At 38.4% G+C, this 18,185-nt stretch overlaps 2 protein-coding genes across 3 annotated transcripts; both read left to right on the top strand.

Moving 5' to 3' along the window:
- The first annotated feature begins 1,183 nt into the window (after positions 1–1,183).
- On the top strand, positions 1,184–11,661 carry cracdla (cracd like a). Of its 2 annotated transcripts, XM_042495141.2 has the most exons (11): positions 1,184–1,206; positions 1,454–1,562; positions 4,276–4,335; positions 4,546–4,690; positions 4,782–4,917; positions 5,425–5,565; positions 7,255–7,491; positions 7,585–8,518; positions 8,693–9,603; positions 10,956–11,076; positions 11,165–11,661. In XM_042495141.2, exons 3-11 carry the CDS (start codon positions 4,287–4,289, stop codon positions 11,359–11,361), a joined length of 2,871 nt encoding a protein of 956 aa, XP_042351075.2. In that variant the 5' UTR covers positions 1,184–1,206; positions 1,454–1,562; positions 4,276–4,286; the 3' UTR covers positions 11,362–11,661. The 2 variants fall into 2 exon arrangements, 1 of the variants encoding a protein (XP_042351075.2); XR_015777661.1 differs by lacking the exon at positions 1,184–1,206 and having other exon boundaries at positions 1,213–1,562; positions 8,693–9,610; positions 11,165–11,302.
- A 1,160-nt stretch (positions 11,662–12,821) lies between these two features.
- On the top strand, positions 12,822–17,359 carry creg2 (cellular repressor of E1A-stimulated genes 2). Its single transcript, XM_042495006.2, has 4 exons — positions 12,822–13,322; positions 15,115–15,284; positions 16,593–16,706; positions 16,802–17,359. Exons 1-4 carry the CDS (start codon positions 12,903–12,905, stop codon positions 16,941–16,943), a joined length of 846 nt encoding a protein of 281 aa, XP_042350940.2. The 5' UTR covers positions 12,822–12,902; the 3' UTR covers positions 16,944–17,359.
- Positions 17,360–18,185: the final 826 nt, after the last annotated feature.

The raw sequence follows: 18,185 nt of genomic DNA, 5'->3' as shown, positions 1-18,185 counted from the left end.
CACAGAGACTGAAAATATTGAAGCCTGTGATTAAGTGTCCAACCACAGCTTCACCCTCTCATACGACTTTTGCCATTGATCATTCAGATGAACGTTTATAATCTTTTTAAACATTTTTATCTCTCAACACACAATTACAGTTATAATTGCTCATTTTCGAATTGGTTGGCCAGCTGCCGTCACTCATAGCAGACTTTCATATCTAATATCAAACTATAGCTGATTTCGTTCTCTATTAACAAAGTAATATATTTCTAATATCTCTATACAACTTTTGCTCAAGATCTTTTTTTAATTGACATTTAAAGTCATACTAGTACAATAAATCACAGACACAACTGGACAAATACCCCTCCATGTTTCTGATCCAACTGAGCTCTATGCCCGCTGTGCTGTTCAGCAATCAAACACAATCAACTGCACAAAAGTTAAATGCACATATAAATAAATTCAATGTGACAAAAATCATAGGTGAGACACAAAATAAATTGAATTTAAAAAGTGCAATAAATATTTAAAAAGAAAAGAATATGTAAATTTAAAACGAGAACCAAATAAAAACAGTAAAATTAAGAATAAAATTAACTATAAGGAAATAATTACAAGAATGCAATTAGTGATGTCCTTTTTTCTGTATAGATTAAGAATGCTGCCATATAGCATGAAACTTCTGAGCACCCTCTTTTCCAATTATTTCTTCAATTTTTTGATACAATAAAACTGAAATGTCCCCTTACCATTAATGTTAGTGACCTTTAATACGGTAGATGAGTACAGGTGAAGAAAGCAACAATTCTGATGTTCATTTTTTTTGTTTCTATGACCTTAAAAAAACAAAAACAAACAGAAAATACCGGTGTGCCAACCAGCACCCAGTCCTACATGACTATTGGTTCGTGTACATTCATGTGTTTATAAAACCACGCACAACTTATTATAACTACTTTGTAATGCCACAAAAGATTATTTTAGCTCCAGCGTGTGGTGCATTTGGGTTTGAACTCTGGATCTCACTCTCTGGTGTTTTAATTTTTAACTTTCTTAGACACACATTCACACACTCTCAGTGATCGCCCGGGGTGTGTAAGCAGCAGCCCGGTGTAATGTTCAAACAGTCCTGTGAGCCGTAATTCCTGTATGCCTGCCCTCATTCCAACTGGAGCTTTATTTTTTTCCCTCTACTCTCATTTCTGGGCCTAAAATCAGGTTAGCGTTTTATAAGGAGCTTAGCGCAGAGGGCCACAGTGTGCCACTAATGTAATAGAGTATCTCTCTCTCCCTTGCTCTCGCTCTCTCTCCCTTATTCTCTTCTGTCCTCTTTTCTCTTTGTGCATTTGCTTACCCTGTCATGGAGTGTCCTTCTCTCTCTCTTTCTCATCCTCCCTGCCCCTTCTTTCTCGCTCTCCTTCCACTCCCCTCGCTCCCTTCCCTCTGCATCCTCCTCTGTCTGCAGATGTGGGCGACTCGAGCCTGAGGTTTAAACATTAGGACATCTGAGACGAGACAACTCGGCCCAGAGAGGAGGACAAAGAGGAGGAAGAGGAGCTGCTGTAAGACATTGGGTAAGTTCATTCATTTTTTTGCAGTAAATAGTGTGTGATTGTAATATTGAGAAGGACTTTCCCTGTGACAGCATTACCTGGCATTGGAAGTTTTGTGATTAAGCCGTTGTTGTGGATTATGGTGCTGCGAAATCTCACAAGGATCTCTCTGCAATGTCAGTAATCCACTGGATTATCTGCTGTTTCTGTTGGGGCTGTAGTTTGGCTCTGTGCATGACAAAACTCTGAGGTATGGCCTCATTCATCAGGAGCACTTTATTTTCATTCACACACAGGTTGAAAGGTGTTGACAGGGCAAGAGGTTCAAATGTTGTGTTAGTCACAAGCAACTTTTTTTGTGAGTGTCATATCCTTTTTAATAGGGTGTGCTTGTTTTCTGAGAGCAGGCTGAGTGATACGAGAGGTGCAGTGTGGACTTTGCATGTTTATCCTGCTTCATCTTGTCTTATCAGGCGCACACGCCATACAGATTCATGCTCTGTTAACCGCTCCTTGGCTACACACTGAGAACTGTATGTTTTTCTGAAAATGAATGGTGTATCTAAAATAGCACACCAGCTGCAGGGCACGGTGCAAGTAAAAAGTCTGTAAAACAAAAGTACTATATCTTGCACTCAGGAACACATCAACCCAAATCTGGATGTTTTTGTCAGACAAAGAGTTGCATAAGTAGAGATTTGGCACAAAATATTATTCAGGCTGCACTGCTTTGTGATATTTATGTGTACTCCAACTAATGCTATGTCATATTAGAGATCCTAATATTTGCAACCCACATGGTGTGCTTTTCTACATGACACTACATTTAATGTGTTATCTAATGCACCAATTCCCATCCTGGGGGTCCACAGCTTTATGGGGGGTTGGGAGGTCTTTGTAATTTCAAGTGGTGTAAGAAAAGTTAAAAATATATATATAAACACTTCATCTATATCTCAGCATTTTATTCATTTATGTGAAGCAAACCAAATGGAATAGTTATTTTAAAATTGAAATATTTATTCAATATATATATATATATATATATAAAGAAATTCACAGAATAAGGACACAGTGAAGAGCTCAGGTTGTTCTCACTCCTAACTAGTCAAATATTGCCGCCTTGTCAGTGGACGTCGGCGTCAGCGTCAGACATGGATACACAAAGGCACCCTTTATCGCAGAATATTATGCACCGAGTGCTGGCAGTTTATGTGCTGCCTGCATGTACCGTAATATAAAGAGAGAGAAAGTCCAAACAGGGATGGTGGGAGGTTAGGTGGGTCAAAAAAAACTCTGGACTTTCACCCCGGAGCCAGCTGTTTGTGTCCTGTGTGAATGTTATTTTTTTTTTCCAAGTTTATCTTCCTCTTTTTCTGTAAATAATAGTGAAAAATCATAAATATTTGAATTTGAGTATGTGGGTGTATGTATATATTTAATTAATTACAGTACATTTATGTGCTGGCCCCGTGATAGTCTGGCGACCTGTCCAGGGTTTACCCCACCTCTCGCCCAGTGTCAGCTGGGATAGGCTCCAGCTCCCCGCGACCCTTAACAGGATAAGCTGTTACAACTAATGAATGAATGAGCGAGAAAATGATCTTTTCAAAATTCATCAAAATTGTTAATTTTGCACAAACTTCCAACACTTAATGCGTTCACTATTTGGGTTAATATTACAGTTTTAAGTTATTCTGTTCTCTTGTTGCTATACATTGAATATAATATGAAATATCCACAAATATGTCTCTTAGTCAGGAGTAATCAGTTACTCAGGGATAGACAAGGGGTCCCTTAACCCTCCTGTTACATTCATCCTTAAGAAACAGCAGTGTTCCCAGATCAGATTGACTCTGTGCATGTCTAACCATCTGAAAGTAGTATTTATTTTCTCCATGAACATTATCTTTAGCTCAGCTAATATAAACTTTGTTAATAATTATTGTAAACACCTCTTACAGGTCATGATTTACTGCTGAGAATTTACTTGTTTTTCATTAAAAAATCATTTCCAAGCTCATTTTCTGTACACCCACATTTGTTTCAACATATTCTTCAACACAACATTTTTGAAATAGGCTCTGTTATTAACATACCATTAATTGATTCAAACACATCTCTTCTGTTGGGTGTCAAATTGACCCTTTAAATTCCAATTTACATCTTAAAATTACATTACATTTTTTAACAAAGTGTAAAGAACATCTGTTCGTTTGTGTGTGTGTGTGTGTGTGTGTGTGTGTGCGTGCGCGCGCACATTTGTGAGTGTTTGGTTTCATGCTCCAAAAATTATTAAAAATATTTTTCCTGTTTTTTTTAATTTTGAACAGGTCAATTTGACCCACAACATAACAAGAGGGTCAATAAAAAAGGTTGGGAACCACTGTTTTAATGTATATAGTCTTGTTGTAGAAGCTTCTTTGATTATATAATGTTGACTGTACAAACCCCTCAGCACGCCCCACCCGGTAACAGTAAAGGAACCGTTCCTGATAAAGCCAATAAACCTTTGAACCTCAAGTCCAAAGTCACATCTTCAGGCAATCACACAAGAGCATTAGGTGCATGTGTGTGTCTGTCAGAAAACAAACCACTCGAGTGTTCACACTACGTTAGATGGCCTCCAGCACGTGATAACGGGGCTCTAAAAACTACGCCTGAGGATTTTGTTGTCACGGTTGCTTCTCATTATCAGTGCTTTTTATTTTCGTCTGCTCTGGACATCTTTCAGTGATCTGACCGATGGAGTCTTTCTCTGGAGACACAGAAGAGAGCGCAGAGGAAATTCCAGGTGAGACTATCTGTCCATATATGAGAGTGTCATAGTGAAGAAAAAGCAAGTCATTGACAAAAATGAGCTGTCAAACTAACATGAGCACAAACCCAGGACCATTTTTTGTCACTGACATGCATTTGACATAAAAAAGGAGGTAAATGTGAGGTTTGCGTATGTGTATGAGCTGCTGTGATCTGGATCTGTCTCCTTCTCAATCTTCGTCAGGACGTAAAAAGTCCAGAATCAAGTCTTTGAGAACTCGTCTCTTTGGGAAGAGTAAGAGAACCGGAGGAGAGGGAGACGCCAAACTCAGCCAGTCCGCCAGTGACATCACAGCAGCAAAGGGACTCGGATCAGATGAAGATTTGGCGTAAGTGTCTGCATGATAGTAAATATTTCTGTTCAGATTTTCTAGTCTGTGCCTTTACCCCTCTTCTGTTTCCCTCCTCATGACCCCACAGATGCTCCCAGAGGATGATGGGATCTCGGGCATTGTCCCATGACAGCATCTTTCTGGCTGATCAGGTCCTGACAGAAGCGGAACCAGCGAGGGTCTTATCGCAGGAGAACGTCCACAGCAAGATTAAAGCTCTGCAGGTACAGGGTCTTGTTCATGTGCATCAAGGGAGGAACAGACTCAGTTATGTTTTACTTATTTTTACTCTTTTTTTTTTTTTTTCACATTTTCAGATAATTCTACTTTTTACTAATTTCTTGCTAATCTTTGGGTCCTGTCTGCTCTCGATGCTCATTGCTATTTTTTTTAAAAATGTTTTTGAAGGATATCAGGCCAATTTGCTCTAGTTTTAAAGGGTTAAATATACTGACCCAGTTTGTCACTTTAAGATGGTATAGGAGTGGTGATAATATTATCCATTCATCATAATGTCAAGATGGTGTGGAGTGATGGCACAGTGTTTGTTGAAACCACTGCTTAGCCTGTTGATTTGTTTAGTTTAGTTTTTTCATGCTATTTCTTTTATATTTTTCCCCTCCTACTCGTTTTTGGTGTACTGTTATTATTCATGTTTATGTTTGTTCAAAATCGAAAAGAAAATTACAATTAATAATAATAATAAAACACATGTGCATCTGGTGTCACAGATGAAGCTTCAGCAGCAGAATTTGCATTTGGGGCCACCGCCGCTGGTTCTGCCAATCAGACGTCCGGAGGATGTGGGAAGCCGCTCAGAGGATGACAGTCTTCCCCACAGCCCCCCTGAGATGTCAGGATCCCTCAACAAGGTGATTTACTATCACAGTGAGGTGATACATGAGCAGTCATCTGCTGGTTTAGGAGTATTTGAGGGTACGTTTCCATGATTTTGAGAGTTATCTCTGAGTGGATTTATCAATCAGACTTCACTTCTCTTTTCTTTTCACCAACTATTTTGGTTCAAATCCATCTAAAATGAAGAAGAGGAACAGATAGCTGTGATCTCAGTGTGCAACATTCATGCAAACATCTTACCAATGTCTGCAAAGTCATGCAGTGAATGCAGTATTTGTGTGATTGTGTTGTGTGTTTCTTTGTGTGGATTTCTGTTCTCGTATGATTCTGAGTTATGCAAACCTAACACTCTGCAAGGAGGGAGTCCTCCGAATCTGGGACATTTCGCAAGTCCTAACTTCTTATGGGTTCAAGTCTGAGATTAGAATTTGGATTTGGTCTGGATTAATGTATGTGTTAAAGGATAAATATCATTCTTATTGTCAACAAATTCATCAAAAGGTCAAAATATTACAGTTTGTCTCTCAATACTATATGACTTTCCTACCTAGTCTAAAAACACTCCCTCAACCAAGCTCAATTATTCCTACTGAAAAGGAAACTTTTTTTCAACCTTGACCCTATTTCCCCATGTTTTTATGTGCAACCATTTTTGAAATGTTAAAGGTGATGTTTTGCCACTGACAGGTTCAGTGTCTGACAACATTACAGAGCGGACACTATAAAGAAACGCATTTACTTATCTTTCACTGTTGTGTTTGTTATTGTGAACAAGTTCAGCTAAAGAAGACGTTTTGCATTGAAATCTCATGAGAGGTGACTTTTTGCATGAAAAACAACAGTGGAAACGTTAGTGAGCGTTTGAGAGAGGAGTTTATTGTGTTGGAGCACATAAAGTGTAGCTTAGTTGTATCTAAAAGATTTTCAGTGTCATGCCTGAATGTTTAGCTGACTTCGAAAATGTGGAAAAGTCCATTAGATTTTAGGATGAGACTCTTTGAGTGAGATTTAGACACAGATCAGTGAAAGGTATAAAAAAAATGCATGTTCTGTATGGTCTTTATTTTGTAATGTTGTAAGCATTTTAGTGGACATAAATTGACAGCGTATAATTGCCCCTTGTGGCTTGTTTTGCCGCTGCGGCTCCAGCAGTCTATCCCACAACTGGACCAACTTTGTTTTTTAAAACTGTGTCACTCAGACACAAAAACATGGGGAAATAGGGTCCAGGCTGAAAAATAGAGTTTCCCTTTAAGGTGCAAATAGGTCACACACGTAGTTTCTTTTTTTTTTAAAGTCACAGTAATCCCCAAAAATCTGTTCACTGCACTTTTTGTTTTTTTTTAGCAAACATTGCTAAATAGTAAACAGTGAATTTCACTGGGACTATTTTCAGACTCAGTTTAATCTAGTGTGATGTGGGATTGACTCAAAATATACTAGAATAGCCATGTTCATGAAGGAACATGTCACTCAGTGCAACAGTGTGGCTGTTTTTAATAGCTTTTGAACAGTTTTAACAGAATTTTACCAGCCTTAATATTTAAAGTCGGGGAGGTAGATGATGAGTCTGGTGTTATAGGGCATAAATACAATCAATAAACTTATAATACATAAATGAAACATTTTTTGGCTGTATTTTGATATGTCTTTCTGTTTATTCTTTATTTGCAGTTTTACATTATGATTTTCTTTCTTTTCAGACCATATCACAACCATCGTCTCGTCCGCTCTCACCCAACCCCAAACCTGCACCTACCAAACCTGGGCCGCCTCTTTTTGTCTCCTCCAATTCCTCTTCTTCTTCTGCTGCTGAGCCCCCGCTGGACTTCAGCTCTCCAGCCCAGTTCACCCCATGCCTGGATACGTCTGCTGCACGTCATCGGATGTCTGTCAAACCCAGAAACCAGAGGGCCAGCACCAAGAGGACGCTTGCTGCAGTGAGTGGACACTTTGTCACCTTGTATATAGTTTATGAGGACAAACACTCACATCATGCACTTCCTTAACCTTCTTTCCATATCTTTCTGCAGAATGACTCCAACTTACAAACCCCAAACAACATCAATCACCCTGAATCTGTGAGAAAAGAAGAGCAGCGGCTTGATGCTCAAGAGGAGATGACACTGGAAACAGAACAAGTGGATGCCGTCACTCCTGATACATCTGAGCCTTCAAACTCCCAGGAGGCAGCATCCAAATCATCCAGCCATACAGTTTTCCAACAGGCCCAAGCTCTTCCCGAGAAAGCAGCCTCCCAGGTGCTAAGAGTTAAGCCTCACAGAGCAGCAGATTCAATGTCCAGTGAGCGGCCACACTCATCCTTCATACAGACAGAACTGAAGGACAACAGAGACGGGGATTTCGAGATACAAATAATGTCCCATTATGACAAAAGAAATACTCAAAACAAGGCTGAAGTCTCCTCTGAACAGCTGTCCACTCCATCGCTTCACCAGCAGGTTCACGGTGAGACAGAAAGCACGAGAGGAATAAAAAGACCCTCTCCAGGATCTGGGTCCTTCCATTTCTCCATCAACACTGCCAAAAAAAGAGATGGAGAAAGACCCCGATCGGGCAGTTTTGTGGGGGTGGTAGAACAAACTGAAGCCAGGCACAAGACGGTCAGGGGAGCAGAGGATAAATCCTTTTCTGTGGGAAGATTTAGACAAGAGGGAGCTCAACAGAAAAGCTCTGTTCATCCTTGGGACAGGAGGGACAGCCTGAAAAAGATGGAATCATTGACACCGTCTAAAACAGATACAGGCACTGCAGAGGTGGAGAGCAGCCAAGAGGTGGTGGAGGAAGCAGTGGAGGCACAGGAGGTGGAGGAGGACGAAGGAAAGACAGCGTTTGGTGTCAAACTGCGTTCCACAACTCTGTCAATGAGATATCGCTCTGATACCTCTGCGAACCAGAACTCAAAGCCACCAGAGGAGCAAAAAAGACAAGAGATAAGACCAACAGGTAAGTCTCTGAGGAACTTTTTCAGTTCCTTATTGGGTTAAACATTTCACACTTGCACATAGTAAATAATCACTCCAGAGTGATAGGTTTTGTACTGATCACAGGGGACCTTTGTACCAGACAAACTTTAACAGTGCTGCCAAGTGTGTCTAACTGAACTGTGTCACTCCTTAGATCCCGCCCCGTCTGGCTTCTCGCTGCCAGTCAAGCATAACCCTCCATCTACTGGTGACATCATGGCGACAGAAGTCCAAACAACCTCCTCAAACCTCAAAGAAACTGTTGCAGCGTCCCAGCAGCCTCAACATCCCGCACAGCCACAGCCTGTCCCCCAGACGGCTTCATCTGAGGTGTCCTGGATGAGCTTGGCGATGGAAAAGACCAGAAGCCTTCATCAGCTTTTTAGCAGCAGATTTCCCAGAGATTTTTCAGGCGTGCAGGCGGCGGCTCGGCCACAAGCACAAGAGCAGACAGAGACGCTGCCTGCAGCACAAACACAGACTGTAAAAACACAACAAAGTGCAACAGAGCCTGCAAATCAACCACTGACTGATGCAGCTAAAGCACAAACGGCACAAAGTAGAAGTCAAGCACAGACTGTCAAACCATCAGCAGTACAGCAGAGGATGTCTCCTGTTCAGTCAAACATCTTTAGAGAAGCACAAACATTAAACCAAACCAGTGATCATCAGCCCACATCTCATCAGACCAACCCATGGACAGCCCAGTCTCCCCTGCACTCCTCTTCACAGACAGAGACCGCTTCTCAGTCTGCAAAAGGGAGTGTCACACAGTCTCTCGCACAGTCTTACCTTTCCTCGGGCCAGCAGCAACCCCCCTGGAGCAATCGAGGTCTTCACCCCCTCAACCAGCTCAAATCGACAACCTCAGCTTCTACCACCTCATCAGCTACAGCTTCTCCTCCAGTTTCTACTCAAGGAAGAGGGGAAGGAGAAGCTGCCGTGCAGGAGAAAGAGGGCGCGTCCCAGTCAGGGAGACGGGCAGTTTGGGCCGGGTCAGTGAGCGAGAGGGCAGCTTTTTTGGAGAAACGGGCAGAGTGGAACGCTGCAACTGGAACCAAGGGGGTTTGTGGTACTTCTTTGTTACTGTCTTTCATACTGTGTTCAATTATAATATTTATGTTTTTTTAGCTCATCACTTGACAGTTCGAATTGTTGTGTTTTCGGTACCTTAGAATGAGCTGTTTATATCGATGTAGGGAGAGGGCCCTCGTCTATGGAAATCACCATGTTGCATCACGATGTTTCTACAGTAGCCCAGAATGGACAATCCAAACACTGACTCGAGATTGGGCCTTTTGCATTTTCATGATGACCACCATAGCAAGCAGCCCCTCTGCAATGAGCAATGCTGCAAAATCACTGATTTTTTAAATTTTATATGTGAAACTGCTTTATTCAGTATTTTTACTGGTTTAACCCTTTAACAATTGCACTTGGAAATGCCTTTGCAAAAAATCATAAAATGCATCAATTTATTAAGAAAAAAGTGTTTTGCATTGTAAAAAAAGTCAATGTAATATGATAGAAATTAATAGAAAATAAAAGTAACTTTATGCAGTAAACCAATAAATATAAACAAAAATAAATAGTTACAAATAAAAATATGGTATAAAATACATGGTAAAGAAAAAACAATTTGTCAGTGCTATTTTATTGAAATAAAAGTAATTTAAAAAAATAAACAAATAAACAAACAAATAGAAAATAAATACAAATAATAATACATCTATTTAAAAAATCTGTTTAAAATGGACTGTAGAAAACAAAGTCAATTTAGTGTAATAAAAACAGAATTGCAGTATAATCAAAATACTTAAAAAACATCGTATCAAAACAAAGTTTTTAGAAAAACAATTTGATCACAAAAACAAAAACAAGTCAACCCTGTGCTTACAATGTCTATTAAAGGGTTAAATTACTAGGTCCATTTGTTTTGGAGAGGAAGAGATCTCTGCAGATAATTCCATAAAAAACATCTAAACATCTGGATCTTCAGTTATCAGAGAAAAAAGGTGAGCACACATAAGTAGGTGCTGGGCGAGCGTCTCATCTCTGACATGCCAAATAGCATTGGAGAAACTAAGTCAGAAATTAAGTACAGTGCACTTGTTTATCCTAATGACCTAATGACGAAACATAATATATCAGTCCATGCAATGTTGTGGCTCATTTGTGTGTTTAAATAGCTTTTGGACAACAATGGAGCTCTATGGTGTAGGGGAATAAGCTGTATTAGGTTTGGCTACATGGAAACCTCTTGTTAGTAGGATCAATTGCTTGTTGGTTTTGGTCTTTTTGTGGGATTTCTTTGGAATCGATGAATTATAGATTCTCACTAGATTTACTCTTTAACTACTATTGTTTAGTCTGACAAGTTGTCCAGAGAAGATGATCTAACTCACGTTTTTTCTCAGGTGGAATTGAAAAAAGCTCAAACAGAGGTGCAGACATCCGGTGAATCCACTGCCTCGGTCAAACCCTCGACTCCGAGCAAAGAAGTTAAACCAGAGGGAAGACAATGGGTCAAACCTGCAGGTATGTTGACACACATTAATACAGCTTTATTTCATGTTGTATTCAGTATCTTCATGTGCAACAACATGACACAGTTTATTCCTTTCAGAGTCAAGTCCCACTAAAGTCCCAGAGAGACCTCGTGAGGACAAATGGCTGCGGAAAAATGTGGCGCCATCTTCATCGCCCTCATCGTCACCCACAATGCCATCAGTGTTGCAGTCCATGTCTGACAGCGGCCAGCCGTCCTGGATGGAGCTAGCAAAAAGAAAGTCGATGGCATGGAGCGACAAGTCTATGGACTGAGAGCGAAAACAGACACAACTGTATGAACAGACCTGCAGACAAATTGTTATGTTGAATTGGAGTCATAAAGGTGTTGATTGAGCTCTGTTGAGGCTGTTGTGTTTGTGTTGTGAATTTTATTAATTGTATTAATGCTATATTGAGAGACAGAGAGTATATATTGAAAAGGCCCAAGTTTATTATAATCCTCTTCACCACAAACACATCAAGTTAAATGGTATTTCTGAATAATGTTTTATGTGATTCAGCATGTCACTGCTGTTAATAGTTTATGTTAAATAATAAAATTTCTAATGTTAAGTTTTTGTGTCATTTGTCAAGTGTGTTAGTGTAAAACAGCTTAATTACACTAAATTACAATATACAGTAATGGACTTCATGCTCCCTCGACATCAGAAATTATGTCAAAAACTTAACTAGTTATGATAAGAACAGAATTTCTTATATATCTGTAACATTTCTTCAAGCCTTAACACTGCCTCAGTGTTTCCTAGTACCATGGGACATCAAGTTGCTAACCCACTTGGCCTACAGCCCCTCCTGCAGGCCTTATATTGATGCTGTGTGCAGTACCGGTGATCTTATCTGATTGATAAGGTCTTAAAGTAAAAACAGCCACGTGTAATAAATGGCCTTGACCTACTTGTGTCATTATTGCCATCTTTAATTTTTGGACTGACCACTGAATTAGTTAAACAACAATCTATATCATTATATATAATATAATATAATATAATATAATATAATATAATATAATATAATATAATATAATATAATATAATATAATATAATATAATATAATATAATATAATATAATATAATATAATATTATATTATATTATATTATATTATATTATATTATATTATATTATACATATTGTACATATATATATATATATATATATATATATATATATATATATATATATACACACACACACACACACACATGCATATATACACACACACATATATATAGATTAGCTTTTTGTTATAACTAATTAGGCAAACCCTTGTGCTTAATATTACTTTTGTCTGTCTAGTTTTTACCTACCTGTGTTATTAGTCATTTATACATTTTGGATTGACCACTAAATTAGTTAAAATTGTGCATAAAAAGTAAAATAATAATAATAATAATAATAATAATAATAATAATAATAATAATAATAATAATAATAATAAGTTTACTTAGTAAAAAAATGCCACATTTCTCTCTAAAGTCCATTAGCGAAGCAGTATATAACATGTCAGTAGCAAACTCATATATTTCTATCTAAAAGTAGTAAACCTGTATTTGAGTAAAGGTACTTCCACCAGTGGGCTACTTAAAACATGCACTTATTCAGTGCAAATCTTGGGTGCAAATACCAGGATTTTTGTCATTCATTGTAAAGTGTGTGTCCTTGCTTTGTCAGTAGGGGTCGCTGTGAAGCTGCTGTCTGTTACTAAACCTCCTCGTGTTACGAAATCAAACACACGTGAGGTTGTAAACAAACGAGTGGTGAGTGAGGGCGGCCATTGCCACAGAGCTCCATGCTATGAGGGCCTGTCTCTTTCCCCTGGCAGTGTTTGCCAGTGTCCTCTGTCTGTCTCACAGCTACACCCTGAGGAGCTCCGTGTCCTGGGTGGTCTCCTCCAACGATGTGGTGGAGGACGCGGACCTGTCGGAGGAGGTCGCCCCGGCGCTGCTTGTGGACAGTGCGGGGCTGTGGAAGCAGGCTTATCCGTCCTCAAACGTCCTCGGAGACAGCGTGGAGAGCCCCGGAGAGCTGGTGAAGCCCGAGACCGACGATGTGGCTCAGCTGTCCTCTCGTCTGTTTTCATACCGGCTGGAGAAAGTGAAGAAGTCCGGCAGCAGCAGCGGTCCTCCCCCGCACCAGGAGACCGCCAGGACAGCCAGATACATCGCTCACTACAGTGACTGGGGACATCTGTCCACCATTTCAACTCAAGACAAGGTAACCCACGCGGGGGGAGTGCTCCTTGTGTAATATTAAGGTTTGAGTGGATTCAGGGCTGCAGTAAAGGTTTTAGAGACGCTGAGCTCCAGTGGTGAACAGCAAGTACATCTAGTTACTCAAGTACTGCAATTACTGTAAGTAGTCTGCAATTTCGAAAACTACAACGATTAATCGATTAGTTGTCAGCTGTGAAATTAATAGCAGAATAATTTGTTAAAGATAAAATAATTTGTTTTGAGAGAAAAGACAAAATCCTCTTGAGTTCTGATTCTTAAATGTAAATAATTTGTCGTTTCTTCCTCTGTAATAATAATAATAATGATAAATCATAATAACTTTTATTTTAAAAGTACCTTTCAAAACACAGTCCCAGTTTACCTTATAATAAAACCAGAACACAAAAAACAGAGAGAGTGAAATAAACTCTAGCCAAAAACTAGGTACGTAATAAAAACTAATAAAATGTCATAAAACATAAGTAAAATTGTGGGTTGTTAAAAGTGATTTAAAATATGAGACAGAGTTGGGTTGTGGACAAGAGAAGACATTTGAGGATGTCATCTTGGGCTTTTGGAAACACTAATTGACATTTCTCAACATTTTGTGACATTTTATGGACCAGAATAATAAACTGATTAATGGAGGACATAATTGACAGATAAATCAGCAGTGACAGTAACTGTTTTCTGCAGCCCTGCTTGCAGTTCACTTCAGTATTTCCACTTTATATAATTTTATACGTATGAGTTAGGGCCACTTCACTATATTTCAGAGGAAAACTTAATCTTTTTTAGTCCACTACAATCATCTATAGTAACTAAATAGTCCAGGCAGGGCGGTTGCACGAGGGCCCATGAAGTGAGGGGGCCCATGAGAGTAGGCCACCTTAAAAATATGTTTAATAGTTTAGGCACAGAACTAGTAACTAGCATGCACTGGGACCCATTGTAACTACCTTACACCGCTGCTAATTACTCTGCTTTTACAAACAAAATATATATTCACTTCATAAAATATGATGCATTATTATACATTTGAAGACTTGCACACCCACACAGGTATTTTCAGTGATGGGGTTGACTGGGTTGAAATTATGCAAAGCTATGCTGGGATGTACGCAAGGTCACTGTGCACTACTGGCAATGACAAAGTTGTAAGTCATCCCACAACAAGACTAACAAGAAGCCCCTGAAGTCCCAAAAACCTGTGTGCACAAATTATCATCTAGTGCATTGATTAAAAAAAAATTAAAACTCTGAAAGGGACCGATTCTGAATGTAGGACTTTCACTTTCTGCAATTTATTCTTACATTTGTACTTTTACTTAAGTAAAGGATTTAGGTACTTCTTCCACCACTGAAGTCATACACTGTAACTTCATGTAATCCTACTGTGCACCCCATTGTCTAACCAAAATGTTTATGATTTTGCATATTTCATTTATTCTGAGGTTTAAATGCTGTTTCAAAGGCCTCTGGTGGCAAAATATTGAAAACTTCATTTGGACTTTATTCAGTAATTTGGTCATAAAGTTTTGACATTTAAATGCTCAAAATTTTAAAAAAAATAGTGGATTCAGTGTATAAAGTATGTTCATCACATCATTGAGGACATTATCTCATCAGTACCTACAGCCCAGTAACCACAATATAAACCAATCACAATATTTTACATTTTATTCATTCATTTAACTTAGGACATTGAGGTTATGTCCTTGTTTTTGTGTTAATTTGGTTTTAAGCAATCTATTACAAGACATATGTAATCATATCCATCTTTTATTACACAGATCAAAGGTCTCCCCTTTGGGAACATCTTCTCGGTCAGTGATGGACCGCTGGATAACAGCACTGGAGTCATCTATTTTTATGTGACGCCGATGGACAACACCGTGTCAGATCTGAAGAGTAACCCCTACGCTTCTCTCACATTTTCAGAGGCCGAGGGAGAATTCTGCAGGTGAGCATTGACTTTTAATGCACTCCTCAACTCATGGCCACATTGATTTGGTAAAGGGTCCTGAGGCAAAAACTTAACCCCAAATAACCCCTAGTTCTTCCCATAATGTAGCTGGTAGTGGTGGATGCAGTACCTGAAACTTGAGTTAAAGTACAGATATCTTACCAGGAAATGACATTGGTAGAATTTAAGGTAAAAATCTTAAAGTAATTGATCTTTGCTGTACTTAAGTATCCAAAGTAATTTTATGATATTAAATGTACTTTAAGTAGGCAAGGCAGCTTTATTTGCATTGCACATTTCATACGGCAGGGCAATTCAAAGTGCTTCACAGAGCAATAAAGTTCGAATCGAAATAAAGGATAAAAATAAAAGAGGAGATAAGATAAAGACGGTAAAATTCATTTCTGAATGATTTAAAAATCGTAAAATAAAATTCACCAGTAAAATAGAGAAAGTGCATACAAGAGATGCAAAGATAAGAAGTTTATTTAAAATGATATAAAAAGTTTAGAATATGTTTGCAGTCATTACAGGGTGCAGTAGGCAGTGTAAAAAATGAACGTTTTTAGCTTTTTACTGAAGTGCTGAAAATTAAAGTACAAGTAAATGCTGTTAATATAAAAAAAACTCAATTTATTTCTTCTTAACTTGTAAACCCCCTTAAAATGGAACTTAAGATACACTTGAAAAAAGGTCTTTTTTACAACTTTAAGGAATAAAAAACAAAATCCATTTTTTTTCCTTACCCACCATTCTGTCATTCATCTGTCCACCTCCTCCTTCCTTCCTTCCTTCCTTCCTTCCTTCTTTATTTTATAGTAAATAACTAAAATACTTGAAAATATAATGGAGTAAAAGTTAACATTGACAGAAATATAAAAACTCACATAAAGTACAGATACTCCCAAAAATACAGTATTAAAACAAAGTATTATTACTTCTTACATTACAAACTGCCCCAAGGTCAGGACTAAATTAAACTTAATTGAAGAATATGTAATATAGCTCAAAACTGAAATAATCTATAATATATATAGTTGTGAAATCAACATAAAGCAGGAGGACGCACGTTAAGGACTTTATCACGTCAGTTGATATTGTGCTTTAGTGCTGTTTTTTTAGACAACTATAATATAATTAATACAGGAATCCAAGTACTTTTTGGACCCTTGTCGAAAGCTTTTTCTGGTTAGTGATCTGATCTGGACCTTAATTAAATGACTTCAAGTTACTGGGAGGCTCAGAAAAGCTAGAAGCTCTTTTCGTGTGTATTCACAATGGTAACATGGTTTTCTGTGTTTCAAGGCAAATGGTTTATGATCCAGAAGATCCAAGATGTGCTCGACTCACTCTAACAGGCAAGATGGTGGAGGTGGCCCCAGAGGAGCTAGTGTTTGCAAAAGAGGCAATGTTCACAAGGTAACTCAGCAAACAGAAGGTGTGCATGAATACACGGAGAAATAGGTGAAAACATTTGGCACGTGCATCTTCACATGCTGCTTTTGTTTTTGTAGACATCCTGTGATGGCAAAGTGGCCAGTGGGGCACAATTGGTTCTTCATGAAGCTGGAGTTGATCCAGGTGTGGTTGCAGGACTGGGTTGGAGGCGTATCAGTCGTTCCACTGGAGGACTACTTTAAAGCTACGCCTTTCTGAGAAAACCCCTCCACTTCATCATTTCAGCCTCCTCAGATCGGTTCAGGTGTTGACAGCACAGACGTCACTCTAATAAGGATCAACGCTTCCCAAAGCAGCAATGTGCAAAGAAATTTTCATTATCTTTTTTTAACACTGTTGCCATTTTAATTTTTAAAAGTGAATCTTTTTTGTTAATCACACAAAATCATTTCATGAGTCTCCTGTATTGGGTGTGTGAATGTATGTAAAGTCATTAAGCTAGTTATCGAATTGTAACAGTCATCACAGCTGGCATGGAAAATTCAATGTGATTTCAATGTATTCTTTTCAACATTGACTATCTTATGGGTTTGCATCAAAATGTGTGCTTTTTGGAAAATAAATGAATGTTGGCACATGCAATTATTGTGCCTACTTTTTAAAAAAATATATAATTTGTTGTGTTTATTTCACATTTACACCCCTTTAAGAAAATTATACTGTTAATACGTCAGTGCTCTGGTTTTTCAATTCAAATTGAAGATATAGAGTCCAAGTGACTTAAAAAAAAAGGAACTCTGATCCTAAATTTAAAATTTTTTTTGATACTGTATGCAGACAAATGAAGCATCACTGTCTATATATAGTGTTGTGTGACTCATAACTTGAAAATAAAAAATGTGTTCCGCTTTCATGTGCAAGCCAGATTCCAATACAAAAGAAACCCCTTTTTGTGTCAAATACTGAGCGTGGTAAAGTTTGTTTTACCAACTCTCTGGGTGTAACAGTAGTACAATAATCAAAACTGTAAGTAATTACTGCTTTAATATTTATTCTTATCAAATGTAAGGGCACTGCTTTTATTATCTATCAGGGAGTGCCACTTAATTTGAACACGTCTAATAGAGCAGATAATGCAAATGACGTCTACATTAATGCGGTTGAGGGCCTGGCCCCTAGATGGTGCAGATTGTACTTGGGGTCTTTTTAAAAAATAGACTTTTTTATGCGAACAGCATAAAAACATACAAAAACAGATGTCAGAGCAGAGCACAACAAATAAAGAATATAGAATGAAATGTGTTGAACGTCTTCCTGTTGTGTTCACAAATACTTCTCATGTTAACACACACTTCAATGTGCAATCACGCAGTTTAATGTGTTAAACCTTGATTTATTTTATTATTTTTTTTAAAATTTGAATGTCGATTTAGGAACAGCAGATGGCGCTGCAATTAATTAAAACTGATAAAATGCAGTTTGTTCCTAATTTCGAGTTGC

This window comes from Plectropomus leopardus, chromosome 10 (genome assembly GCF_026936395.1).
Source record: "Plectropomus leopardus strain MGB_pleo_1.0 chromosome 10, ASM2693639v1, whole genome shotgun sequence".
NCBI classification, from domain to species: Eukaryota; Metazoa; Chordata; class Actinopteri; order Perciformes; family Serranidae; genus Plectropomus; species Plectropomus leopardus.
The sequence above is the reverse complement of the archived record's forward strand: the minus strand, read 5'-3'. Positions and strand labels throughout refer to the sequence as shown.

What these genes read in the sequence shown, in the direction of transcription:
- cracdla (XM_042495141.2), top strand. Translation starts at nt 4,287, where the DNA reads ATGGAGTCTTTCTCTGGAGACACAGAAGAGAGCGCAGAGGAAATTCCA. An exon ending in GAGCGCAGAGGAAATTCCAG is followed by an intron (nt 4,336 to 4,545) that starts GTGAGACTATCT and finishes AATCTTCGTCAG; the next exon opens with GACGTAAAAAGTCCAGAATC. An exon ending in ACAAGAGATAAGACCAACAG is followed by an intron (nt 8,519 to 8,692) that starts GTAAGTCTCTGA and finishes GTCACTCCTTAG; the next exon opens with ATCCCGCCCCGTCTGGCTTC.
- creg2 (XM_042495006.2), top strand. Translation starts at nt 12,903, where the DNA reads ATGAGGGCCTGTCTCTTTCCCCTGGCAGTGTTTGCCAGTGTCCTCTGT. An exon ending in CCATTTCAACTCAAGACAAG is followed by an intron (nt 13,323 to 15,114) that starts GTAACCCACGCG and finishes TTTATTACACAG; the next exon opens with ATCAAAGGTCTCCCCTTTGG. An exon ending in GCCGAGGGAGAATTCTGCAG is followed by an intron (nt 15,285 to 16,592) that starts GTGAGCATTGAC and finishes CTGTGTTTCAAG; the next exon opens with GCAAATGGTTTATGATCCAG.